Below are 14163 nucleotides of genomic sequence, written 5' to 3' on the forward strand. Positions count from 1 at the left end.
CTCAGCTTTCTCTCCCTTTTGACTGGAGGACTGGAGGATAAAGTACTAAATTACTCCTAAAGCAGTCCTGTATAGGAGGGATCTAGATTCTCCCAGCAACTTTCTGCTTTCCATCCGCAGCTTGCTTTGTTTGAACTCCAAGTAACATTATGCTTACATGTACCATCTTCTGGTGTTTCATCCATTCTCCAGTTTCCTTTTGTGTGTTGTTCCCCCATTAAATTATAAGCTCTTTGTGGGCAAAGACTGCTTTAAATTTTTTTTAAAGACTTCCTTTTTTATTTAAAAGTCCAACAATTAGCACAGTACCTAGCATATAGTAGACACTTGATGGATACTTATTGAATGGAATTGTTGAATTGGCTTTCAACAAATGGAATAACTGATTTTGAATTTTATCCTTTCCATTCTGGTACCAGTTCTCTGATGGAAATGCTAACAAAGAATATAGCGGTTTATATATCCTACAGTTGAGAAGGGAAATGAATCAACTAGGTCTACAATCTAATAAGATAAAACATAGATCATATATGGGATCTCAAAGGAGATTCTTGTTCAATTATTTTATTTTAGAAATAAAGAAACTGAGGTCCAGATCATAGTTACAGAGTATCTGAGGCAAGATTTAAACACAGGTCTTTCTGCTTCTGAGTCTGGTGCTGCATCCATCAAACCACAATCCAATTGACTCATTCACAGTATTTATAACACTAGATAGATAAGTACAGAAAAAAGTACAGAGGGCTATAGAGGATTCAAGGATGGAAAGATCATGCTAAAATCATGTCAAAATCTGCAGAAGTAATTTGACATAGTGGAAAAAAAACATGTTGGATTGGGGTCAGGAGGCCTAGGTTTGAATCTTAGATATGACAATTGTTAGTTGTGATGTGTAATTAGGGAGAAAATCACCTTCTTAAAGTTTCCATTTCTTCATTTGTAAAATGGCATACTGGTTCTATAACTAAATCAAAGAGGATGGTTATAAGGAAAACAGTTGCTAAACTTAAAATGGTAAATAGTGTCTCAAAATCTTTAACAGCTTAATATTATATTAAACTTTGGAGACTTTGGGAATATCCTATATATAAGTTCTTATACTTATCTAGTAAAATTTTCTGTTACTCCATATAATTAATTTATTATATTCATAAAAGAATAAAGAAACAAAATGGTTGACTAATGTGCTCAAGGTAGCAATTGCTGGCATAGCCATAATTAGGTTTTTCATTAGGTACACTCACCTAAGAATTTGTACATCATGCAATATATACTTCTATTAAATAAATCTATAATAGTTTCCATGTATTAGTTTAAGACAGATTGCAAGATTAATTCGGTTATTTACTTTTTATCCCATTCTACATCCAATATTTCTTTATTCTATAAGATAATTTGAAGCATATTTCTATCAATAAATATTTATTCACAAGAGAGGTCCTTTGTGTGAAAGAGATTGAGAAAATAAAAAAAAAGGACTGGGAAGTGAAAAATTGGATAAAATCCCACTGAGGCTATGAAAATTATGCTAATAGGAATTGTGGAATGTCTGATCAAGGGGAAAGAGTAATTATTGAGATTGACTAACTGATACAGTAAAACTGAGTAAATCAATGAACATTTTCAGTCAGAAAAATGTTTAATAACCATCTATTATATGTCAGGCACTGTGTTAAATGCTAGCAATTACCCCCCCCCCCCAAAAAAAAGGCAAAACCATTATGTATATCTTACACCAACTTTACCCTTATTGAGAACATTTCAAATTTCTATATTCTTTCTGGTTTTAACTCATAAGAGAGGTTTAAAGACTGAAATGAAATTTTAAACTAACACAACTATTTGTTTTTATAGCATTGGTATTCAGACCCAAATTATTTTGACCTATAATGACAAGAATTTTTTTTCTTTTTTCCAGGGCATACAGCCTTGCTTAGTTATGGGTGAAAAAGAGATGCTTCAGAGTCTGTCAAATGTTGGAGAAATATTTTGTTAAAGCGAATTTGGGTTTGGTAAAAGTGTCATCTTCTTTTGCCAAACACTTCACTATTCAGAATTATGAATACTTTCAAGGAAATTTGATCTTCCTTTTTTTTTTCTGGTTCATCTCCATAATCAAAATGCACTTACGAGAGAATACTGATATTTGAGACCATGGAAAAATATTTTCCAGAGGCCTTTTTTTTATAGGCAAAGACAAATATTGTCAAAAGAAATCAAAATCAAATTTCAAAAATTAAAACCTTAGAACTGAATTCATACCTGGTAAAAGAACTTTGAGGTAAAATTATTGGGATAAAATTTTGTTATGTTTATCAGGATTCAAACTTCTGAACCATTAGGTTTCAAAGCATTATACAATCTATTTGAGATATTTGAAATAAGGAATTTAAACAAAATTTAAACAAAAAGTGACAAGTTTCCATATTCAAGTCTATTCATATAAATAATGATTCAAAATTTAGATACTATTTTTTGTATGTTTTTATATATCTAATACCTAGCACAATGCCTCACACAATGGAGGCACTCCATAACTATCTTTGTGTAAAGATAAACTTTTCTAAAGTAATTATATCCACTCTTTACATCTTTTGAAGTAGCTATCCCATAGTCAACCAATCCTCAGCATGTTCAAAACAATTCATTATATTTTCCCCAAAATATTCCAAATGTTTATATTTCATTGGATCATATCTCTTTATAGTCATCCAGATTCACAACTTTAGAATCAGCCATGACTTTATACTGCCTTTCATCCACTAAATCCAATCAATTGTCATCTTGTCAATTCTTGACACAAAACTCTTTCACATCCTTACCCTTCTCTCTACTCATAGCTGTTACCTCTTTGCCTCTTGTCTATTGCAATGGCCTTCTAAGCAGTGAAATCAAATTCAAACAAAAATGGGGGCTACTAAACTCCACTTAAAGACCCCTATGGACAGCATATTGACTTAGAAAATCACATTGATATTATTTATATTTTATTGTATTTTTATTTATCTTGTTAAATATTTTCTAGTTACATTTTAATATGTCAGATCAAAGTTGGGAGTGTTGGGCATGACATGTGATCTGTAGACAACATGTTTAAGATATAAATGAACTCCTTACCTTGTTTCTCCTCTTACCAAGCTATCTTCCATACAACTGCTAAAATTATACCTCTTAAATGCATATCTGACCACATTGCTCCCTTCCCCAATAAACTTCAGTAGTTCCCTCTCATATCTAGGAACAAGTATCAATTTCTCTGATATTCAAAGCCCTTTTCAGTATGGTTCTAACTCATTTACCCAGGCTTATTATTTGTTCACTTTACATTTCAGTCTAACTGTTCTTTTTGATGTTCCTCATGCTTGACTTTGTGTCTTTTTTTCCTATGACTTTGTACAGCTTGTCCTAGCCTATATCTAGAATGCATTTTGTCTTCCCTACAACTTTTCAGATCTTTATTTTACACACACACACACACACACACACGTTATACATTTTGTATCTACTTATATGCTAAATGCTCTCTCCTCTGATACACTGTAAGTACCTTGAGGTCAGGGACTGCTCCATTTTTGTCTTTATGATTCCAACAACAAGTACACTGTAAGCTCTTAATAAATGTTTGTTATTTCATTAAAACTACATGTTTATTTTTGTATAAGGAAAATGAGTTTTGGTAAATTACCTGTCATTAGGACACTGACTTGGTAAGGTCCAATCATACTGCGGGTTGATGAGAAAACCCCAAGACAGAAAGACTGAGCTTGGTGACAAAGTGCCTACTACCATTTGGAGAGGTTGCCGAGTACGAGATTTACCTATGAAAGTAACACACAGATTAATTTTGATGATACTTAGTATTTCCACATTTTGAGTAAAGAAAATCAAGTGATTTCCAAAGATAATATAGATTAAACACTTCCAAATTCTTCATTTTCCTATTGTTTTTTATCCAATGGGGCTTGACTTCTTTATTCAAAAGTGAATTAGAATCTCACCTGAAGATTTTGAACTCTTGTTAGTTAAAAGGTTTGCATGTAACACACATACACATGTGTGTGTATGTAATATATATACTACACATGTAGTATTACATGTTACATTGATATATATGCATAAAGACATATAATATGTACATATATGTTATATATTTCTTAATAATTTTTGTTCTTGAACTATTTGGCTTTGTCAAATTTACTTGTCAAAATATGCCTTAGTAAAAATCACAGAAAAGCAATACTATGGTTTAGTTTCAAGTACAGATAGAAAGAGGACCAACAATATTATTCTCCTGTGACTTTTAACAAGTCCAAGTTGATGTCTATGAAGAGATGCTACCTTCTTGTCTCCATTATTTATCTTCTTTATCTAGATGTCTAAATTGGAACAATCCCTCTTATTAAAATTATAACAATTATGTACTGAGTTGAATAACAATATGAAAAGCCTGTTTTTTGAATAATATAGTGCTCTAGTTTTCTCTAGATAAAATCTATAAAAAAGAAATTAAATATTTCCAAGCAGAGAGATCTTTATCATCATCATCATCATCAAAGGGTGGCAAGGTACAAGAAAAAAAGATATGAGTCAGGAGAAATCTAGTTGGAATCTTTTCTCTTCACATTCATGAATCATAAGACATTAGAGAAGTCACTGCTCTGAGTTGTTTCCTTAAATTCAAAATGGGTATAATGATAATTGCCTAACACTGAAAGGTTGTTGTGAAGAGAGAACTCTACAGATGTTAAAGGATTCTCTTAATGTGATGTCTTTTTCATTAGTAATAGGGATTGTATAGAAAGAACCTTTCCAATAATGATAATGAAGCTAGGTTTTCTCATCTTAAAGAGTAGTATAATAATACATTGTTAAAAAGTTCTTTAAAATCTTCAATGGATAAGTACTGATTTGAATTTATAAGAACCATATGAGAATGGGAAGATAGTGAGAAAGATGGGAAATTGCTTCTGAGACATAAAAACAAAACATTGATACAGGTATGCACATGCATGCCTACATGCAAGCACACACACACACACACACACACAAATATACACTGAAGAAATTAAAACAGCAGTGGCAGTGAAAATTGAGGAAATCACATTGACTCCATATTGTGACTCAGTTCTGGAGTTAAGTAAGTTCCCTTTCCATTTCAATATGGACGTAGTCCAAATTCTGTCTTGTAAGAAAACATTGTCCAAATGTGAGAGTTGTGAGAGGATTTTTTTGCATTGTCTATGTGTCTAGACCAGGGGTCCTCAAACTTTTTAAATAGGGGGCCAGTTCACTGTCCCTTAGACTGTTGGAGGGCTGGATTATAGTAAAAACAAAAACTTTGTTTTGTGGGCCTTTAAGTAAAGAAACTTCATACCCCTGGGTGAAGGGGATAAATGTCCTCAGCTGCGGCATCTGGCCCGCGGGCCATAATTTGAGGATCCCTGGTCTAGACCATCTCTACCTGCTGCCTAGAGACTTTTAACTAAGGACCTGAGTGATGATAACCAGAAATGAAGCCATATCCAAAGACTGATGCACAGAGCTTTCTTACAATTGTACATCCAAAGCAACTCATCAGTCTTATCTAAAAATTGGTCCTATAATGTATTGCCCAATCAGTTATCCCTTCCATATTCCTTTGTTTACAAACACTTGGAGAAAGTGGGACATCTCTTTTTCTGATTTCAGAAAATTGTAACTATTTACTCTTCCCTTCCTAACTTGGAAAGCTGGCATGCCTTGCTTAATAAATTGATATGCCTGGAAGCTTGAACCTTTATTTCCTCAGTCATTTTATCTTTTACTCACCATAGTATATCTATACAAACGTATCAATGTATATATAATATTTATATATGCATATTTGCTACATCTCTCTACATATGTGTGCATAAATACATATATACATATGTAGATGTATATACACATAGCCTGGGTATCCTGGATCTAGAATACATTAAAACCAATTAAAGAAAAAAGGCAATGTGTTTTAGATAGTAATAGCATGTTGAAAGAACATTATAATTGGAGCTAAGGGGCTTGTGGATTTGGATCCTAACCATTGTTACTATGTGTGTAAACATTAGTAGGTCCCTTTGCTTTAAAAACTCTTAATTTACTCATCTGTAATATGATAAAGATTATAACTAAGGTCATTTCCATTTCTAATTTTTTCTAGTTCTACCAAATGAAAACTAGGGATCAGGCAAGTAAACTAGAATAAAATGTACCTATTTTCTTTTTCTTTTTATTCAGTACATTGTCTGATTTTCAAGAGAATTTTTGTTTGAATATTTGTTGTAGACAGGGCCTGTGTTATCTTATCCTACGACCAAAGAAGAAAATAACTTCTAGGGATGTTATATTTAGAAGTGTTATATAGATGAACTTTTTGTGACTAAAATATAACTCTCAGGAGCCCAAGATTTTTAAAAAATTATTCTCAAGATGTTTATTCATTTTAGATAAAAAAAATTGGGATAGTTGTTCAATGAGAAACATCAGAGACTGGAAATTACATAAGATCTTTTGGTATAAATAATTTCCAAATTGGGGTGTAGAGAAAAGGAGAAGTTTACTAGATAATGAACAAGTAATTTATTAAATTTAAGAAAATTTGGAGATGCAAATGTTCCAGTGTTTGCTCATCTTGTAATCTCATTTCTTCTTCTTTTCCTTTTTTTTTTTTTGGGTATTCCATGAAACTTTTGGTATTGATCCATATAATTTAGCAATTCCCAAGAAATCTTACATGGGGCCTTCTCTGATCTCTCTCCAATCTCCCTTGACCCTCTCCTACCCTTCTTTAAGAGGCAATAATTTTTCCTCCTTCTGAGCTTTCACAGCATATTCTTAGACTTTCATTATATACATCACACATTCTTCATTGTATTTATTTTTATCCTTGTCTTATCTCCTTTATTTTAGTAGTTCATTTAAAACAGAGGTCATGACTTCATCTTGGTATTTGTCTTACAAATAGCAGATGCTTAAGAAATGTTTGTTGAACTGAAACTTCAGGGTTATCTTTGAGTCTTGCCTCTCCCTCTCCTCCCTGATCCAATTGGCTAGTGAGGTCTATTGCGTCTGTTTTCACAGTATCTCTCATATCCACCCCCTTCTCCCAATTCCCATTTTCATCATCCCAGTACAAGCCTTCATGACCATCCACAAAGATATTTGCATTTGTTAGAGATTAAGGTTGCTATGTTACTGAACAAAAAGAAGACATGCTTGTGTATCCGAGGTTATGGGACAGGATGAAGGATACACACATGCTAGCTATCCTCTGGGCCTATTTAAGAGAGGAGGTGAAGCTGGAGAAGATCATAACCACCAGGATTTCTCCTCTACAACCCTTCACTCATACCTCCCCTTTTATGAAAGGCAAAAAAAGTGTTTCTGCAACTCTTTGCTTGTTTTGGGGCTAAGACCTAGGCTACAGACTTCCTTGACTGGTGGCCTCTAGTCATATTAGTTTTCTTTCTGGATTACGGAAGGGCATAAAAAGGTCCATTCATGTGGAGTTGGAGCCCTTCAGATTGACCAAGTCACCACCACTTGTCCTCCTTAGTAGATCTATTTTCTGGTGGAACACAGGGGGGTCTTGTCTTCCCAAGTTAAGTCCTTCAGCATCTTTTATATATGATGGCTAGGTAAGTTTCCTTTTGTTAATAAACTATTGCTGGGCAAACTATTAGTGTCCCATTTTACTCCAACCCTGAACCTAAAACATAAGGACTGAGCCTGAGTCAGGTTTGTATGTTAAAGGGATGGAAGCTTGAGTAGTAAATTTGATTGTAGAGTGGTTAGAAATTGACCTGCAGGTAATGAAGGAAGGAGAGTGGATAAAGAATGTTTGATCAAATGCCTGTCATTTTTTAAGTCAGTGAAGTTTGAGAATGGTTTAGTAGACAGAGGGGAATTGAGGTAGATAGCATAAAAGGAGGAAATGATTCGCTGAATATGTGTAGAACAGAGAAAGAGGAAGTCAGAAAATGTGGACCAGCAGCATATTGAATACTGCAGAAAGATTGGAGTTTTCCCAATTGATAGAATACTAGGTTTTAGTATTATTTCTTTCTTTCCTTTTCTCCATTCCTCTCCTAGGTGGTGCAGTAGATAGAGTCCAGATCTAGAATCTGGAAGAATTGAGTTCATATTTGATATCAGACATTTGCTAGCTGTGTGAATCTAGACACATCTTTTAACCATTATTTGCCTCCATTTTTTTGAAAAATGGGGATAGTAATGATATCTCCCAGTGTATCATAAGAATCAAATATATTGGATCAATAATATATTTAGTGGAATAGAGTAATAGCATATTAAATTAATAACTGATCAATAATATTAATTACTCAGCACAATGTCTGGCACATAGTGATAAATACTTTAAAAATATTTATTAATATTGTGAATTCCCCTATCTTTACAGAATGCAATTCCTCTATGACTGGACAGACAGACTTCCCAGGGCCAACAAACTTATCGTGTGGTAACTAAACTGAGGGCAAGCTTCTCAACTTAGCTATGTGAGCCCTCAGACCACAGACATCATGTATTTCCAAACCAACATTTGAAGCCTTTCCAGGTTGCTAGGTTATACCAGAGTATTTGCTCTGGTGATTAGTTTTCCAGATCCCAGAGCCATTTCTATGCCAGATGAGTCATTGACGGAGACTGTATTGATGGAGGTCACATAGTGCAAAACCAGTAAAGGGCAGTGATAAGAAGCTATAAGTAAGGTTTGGTTTCTTTTCACTTATATGGATCTATTTCTATCCTGTTCTTAGGCTATTTAGGGAAGAAGGTATTCAAGAAGACACAGGGTGATCTAGTATTTGACTGGGATGGACTATTTCTTGGTAAAAGTATCAGTACTACCATGTGAGTTACCCTAAGGAACAGTGTGTCTTTGTATTTGGGGTAGAGATAGGAATTGTGAGAACAGGAGATGACACAAGATTAGAGGGGCAATTCTACATATTCTGGTCTTTTATCACTAAACTTTAGGAGCAAAAAAATGTTCTTTTGTATCCTGTGCCCCAATTCCCATAAGACCAGAATCAGTGATCATTTCCCTTCCTACTTTCCAGAAGGAAAAAAAAAGTCTGACATTTTGAAGTGTTATCTAAAGATAAAGAAGTTGTTCAGTAGCAAATATATAGGGCTACATCTTTAGATATGTAGCCCTATATATTTGCTACTGAACAACTTCTTTATCTTTGTCAAGGTCTATACCCCAACCATTTCCAACCTACTGAAAACTTCAACCCTAATTTTAAACCTCTAATAGTTAAGCTTTCTCTTTATCTTTCCTCAAAAAAGAGTACCTGTCAGTCATTTATCCTTCTACATGGTCTGAATTTCTTTTTTATGATTTTATTTATTGCAAGAATGTTAAAGTTGATATGTTCAGGACCTCTTGTAAAATGTCTACTTGTTGGTCACTGGATGAGGCTCTCACATTTAAAGTACTCATAGTTAAAGTTTGCTTTGGATACCATAATTACAGATGTGGGATGGGGGTACATAAGATAAGGATGAACCTTTTATTTTTCTTCTCTTTATGGATTGCCATGGTAAAAAAAAACATATATATTATATATATGTATTTCTACCTAGTAATATATTATATATTACTATGTATATAATATTATATATAGTAATATAACAATATAGTAATATATATTATATATGTATTACTAGGTAGTTAGACCCCTGGTAATGAACTTCTCCATTGTTAGTTAGAATGGTCCTTAGAAAACAGATTTAATTAATTACTGAGGCCATATTCAAAGACCTTTTAACATTATAGAATCTAACAGAGCTTAGTATTCTCTTGGAATAATCTTCAAGAACCCAGACCACTTCCCTGTCCCTGTCACTCTCTGGTAAACGATAGGAGACGTTCTTCATATAAAAAAGACTTCATATAAATATCAACAAAATCATAATTAAACTAGATCATATATGTATAATGTGTCCAGAAAGTCATCAAGTACTACACTGATAAAGATACTCTGAAATCTAATGGGAATGTCATATACTTAAAATACATAAAGCTGATTAAAATCTTTACATTTTCTAGGATCAGGTAAGATGACAAATGCAAAGTACTTAACATAACTTAAAGAACTATGTACATAAACCAATACAGTAAGCGTAGAAGGAAAGTTGCTAGAACCCAAACCTCTCCGTGTATGGCTTAGAATCCACAGACAATATGGCCTGCTTGGACTTTTCAAAAATGAATATTCTTCCCTGACTCATTCTTGGCAATTTAGCATGAAATTAGCCTTCAGCATAGGAACAACAGCACTCTAAATGTGAATTCCCTTGTTACAGAATATTTATGAGGATTGATGATGATAAAGATAGTTATAGCTAATTTATATTGTGCTTATTATGTGTCTGTGCTAAAATTTTATGGATATTATCTAATTTGATCCTCACAACAATCTTATGGGGTAGATCCTATTATTATCCACTTTTTACAGATAGGGAAATTGAGGCAAACTGAGGTTAAATAACTTGCCCAAGGTCACACAGCTAGTAAGCATCTAAGGTTGGATTTGAACTAAGTCTTTCTGATTCTAGACCCTGGCTCTATCCACTGTTCCACCTGACAACCCCATCAGATGACATCATATGTAATTAAAGAGTCTCATCTGCATGCTACTCTAAACAAAACAAAAGGTCTGACTTGTGATTAAACAAAAATTATGGATATTACAATACCTGAACATTTTTTCTTTTGGCTTGGAGGAGGTACAGGTCGCACAACTATCAAATATTTAGGCTCTGCATCTGGAAAAAAAACATCCAATAACATTCATTAGGAGAAACCTTTATAAGTGATATTTCATATCAAAATCTCTTCCACTGCCGATCATATTTACCAAAGTAAAACATGGTAGAAAGAGGGTGTCTCTTGTGGCCACTTGTTTACTAGATTTTTGATGTTGAAACTAAAACCAGACATTGAAAACAAATGATATAGTGAATGAAACAACCAAAAAAGAGAGCTACTGATTGACATAGATTTTGATTGGTATCTTGTGCACATTTTCCCTTTATGAAAGAAAGATGATTAAACAACTGAGTCACTGAAGATGACAGACCTCAGCAGCATTCTGGTTCATCACCTTCATTCAACATCCTACACTGTGGCGAATGCTTGATGTGTTAGAAAAAAAGGAGAGAAAACATTCACACAAAACACACATGGATTTCATATGTTGAACAATCTGGTATCTTTCCTTTTCATCACAGTGACTATGAATATTCATAATTATACAGTTATTGCAGTCTCAGTTAATCCACACTTTTATAGTATGTAAGATTGACTCCTACAGAATTTTTAAATCATGAATGTTATTTTTCTTGAAAATAATCTTCTTATAAATAATGCTTAAATGCATACTCATCCAAAGGGGAAAAACAAAAAAAAAATTGGATTGGAGGCTGGGAGAGTTGGAGTAGAATCAAAGTTCCCTGTTAGCATTTTTGGGCAAGGCAGTTCACTTTTATGGCTCTTAGCTTTCTTACCTCTGAAATGATAGAAGGGCAAAATAAGTGCCCTTAGGTTCTCTCTCATTTTTAAAAATTTCTGACTTTATGATATTTCCTGTCTAGATCCTAAAAATATCTCATTTGAAATCCATCAACTGGCTCACATGCTATTAATTAGTAAATTAGTAGATGGTCTCAATTGAAAAGTCTGTTCTTAATAAAATGGTTGGTTTATATAATCTTCACCAGGAATTGTTAGCATATGAAAATGATGCCCATTAAGCCTAGTGAAGTTATACTTAGGCTTACTTTTTTTTTTGTTTTCTTGATAGTGCTTGGTTATACACACACACACACACACACACACACACACACACACACAATACTTTCTCTCTCTTTCCTATTGTATATGTTAAGAATATCTAATACAATTTAAAAAACAATCAGTTTGACTGACTCATGGACCTTAACAAAGACCAAAAAATTTTACTAATTTCTTCTCTGACTTTGAGACCCATGATGTCCATTGGAATTTTAATGGTTTTCTAAACTTTTGATCACAATGTGGACAATAAATGTTTTGTTCTGTTGCAGAGGCAAATACATATTAGAAAATGGAAAAAGCTTAACAGACAGGTCAACTTATAGGACAGGAGTCAACATTCAGGAGCTGTACCTTGTATAAAGTGGGTATTGAGTCAAATGATCATGAGCAAAATATCTAATCTCTCTGGCCTGAGTTTCTTTATCTGTGTAATAAGTCAGATGAATCAAATGGACCTCCCAACTTTAAATTTATGTTCTGATAGAATGTAAGCTTTTTGAAGTCAGAGAATTCTTTGGTTTTTTTTTTTTCATCTGTATCCTTAGTACCTATTATATTACCTATTATATAAAGATGTATATCTATCTATATCTATCTATCTATCTATCTATATATCTATCTATCTATCTATCTATATATCATATTACCTGTTACATATAATATAGTCATATAATAGGTGTTTCAGAAATGCTTGAAGATGAATGAATTAATATGATAGTTGCTAGCAGCTAGGTCAGGAAGCTGAATGACATAGTGGATAGAGGACCAGGACTGGAGTCAGACTCATATTCAAATATAAATATAGTTTTAGATACTTATTAGTTATGTGATCTGGGAAAGTTACTTAACCCTGTTTGCCTCAGTTTCCTCATCTGTAAAATGAGCTGGAAAAGGAAATGGCCAACTACTCCAGGGTCTGTACCAAGAAAATCCCAAAAGGGTTCATAAAGAGTCAGACATGACTATAAAAGTGAACAACAAAAAAGTAGCTAGAGTTCTGGACCAGGACTCAAGAAGATTTGAATTCCATTCTATTTTAAAATACTTCCTAGCTATAAAGCTAGGTATGTCACAACTCCTGCTTCAGTTTTCCCATCTGTAAAATAGTAATGCTAAAGGTTATGGTGAGAATCATAATATAATAAATGGTAGCTATTCATATTATTATTTGTTGATTTTATTTACAAATGGAAATTATGCCACTATTGAGATGGGATGGTAAACTGGGAAAAAAGCAATTAGACTTAAAAGAAGGAAATTTAGATTGAAGTCTTCTCTCTGTTACTTATTAACTGTTAATTGTTGACTTGTTTTAGTTATGTCCGACTCTTCATGACCCCACGTGGAGTTTTCTTGGCAAAGATAGTAGAGTGGTTTGCCATTTCCTTCTCCAGCTCATTTGACAGACTAGGAAACTGAGACAAATAAGGTCAAGTGTCTTGCTTAGACTCACACAATGAGTAAGTGTTTGAGACTGGATTTTAACTCAGGAAGATGAGTCCAAGTCCCATACTTTATCCAATGTGCTACTTAGTGTTCCCATTAATTGTTAGATCTCAAGCAAACCACTGGATCTTTCAGAGTCTGTTTCCTCATATATATAAAACAGGGATTCTAATGATTAGTTTAATATAAGTCCCATGACTATTGAGAAATATACTTGGTAAATTGTACAGTGTAGCCTAAACCTGAGTTATTTTTAACTTCTTACTTCTACTTTACTTTACTTTAACTTCTACTTCTTACACTCATGGTTTTAACCTCACACAAATCATAACCTTTCTGTGTTTTAAAGTCTTAAGTCTTAAGTCTGAAAAACATCATTGCTTTATGGCCAATCTTCTGGCAATAAGCGGTACCCTTAAAAGACATGGAATCCTACCACTCCAGTTCAAAATACATTTATCAGGAGTCTACTATGGGCAAGAGCCTTGGTTAGGTTCTATGGATTTAAGGGGAAAAGAAAAAAGAGCTCTTGCTTCCTGATTCTCCTTAATGCTGTGTTCTTCTCTTGATTATCTCCAATTATCCAATGTATATAATCTTATATATTGTTTGTTTATACATAATTGCAAACAGTTATTTTTGCTATTAAACTGTAAGCTCCTTGAGTACAGAGATGTTTTTCTTTGCATCTCCAGTTCTTGGTACACTGCCTGGAATATAGTAGGCATTTAATAAATGTTTATTGACTGACTGAAGGAATTTATGTTCTCCCACAGGACTGGAATATGGTCCAGGGTTATACCCAGCTACAATCCTATCCATTTTTTCAAGAGACTTTTCCTATTCCCAAAGTTTTTATATCCCAATTATTATAT

General features: G+C 33.5%; 1 protein-coding gene across 1 annotated transcript in view; it reads right to left on the bottom strand.

The window, feature by feature from the left end:
* Window positions 1-3681: 3681 nt before the first annotated feature.
* The window catches only part of LOC127554009 (target of Nesh-SH3-like), a 122363-nt gene continuing 111881 nt past the window's right edge, over window positions 3682-14163 (bottom strand). Inside the window, exons 3-4 of the mRNA XM_051985202.1 lie at window positions 10744-10812; window positions 3682-3818 (exon numbers count right to left, since the gene is read on the bottom strand). Coding sequence (XP_051841162.1) covers window positions 3682-3818; window positions 10744-10812 — 206 coding nt within the window. The remainder of the gene's footprint in view (window positions 3819-10743; window positions 10813-14163) is intronic.

The sequence above is a fragment of the Antechinus flavipes genome, chromosome 3, assembly GCF_016432865.1.
Source record: "Antechinus flavipes isolate AdamAnt ecotype Samford, QLD, Australia chromosome 3, AdamAnt_v2, whole genome shotgun sequence".
NCBI lineage: Eukaryota > Metazoa > Chordata > Mammalia > Dasyuromorphia > Dasyuridae > Antechinus > Antechinus flavipes.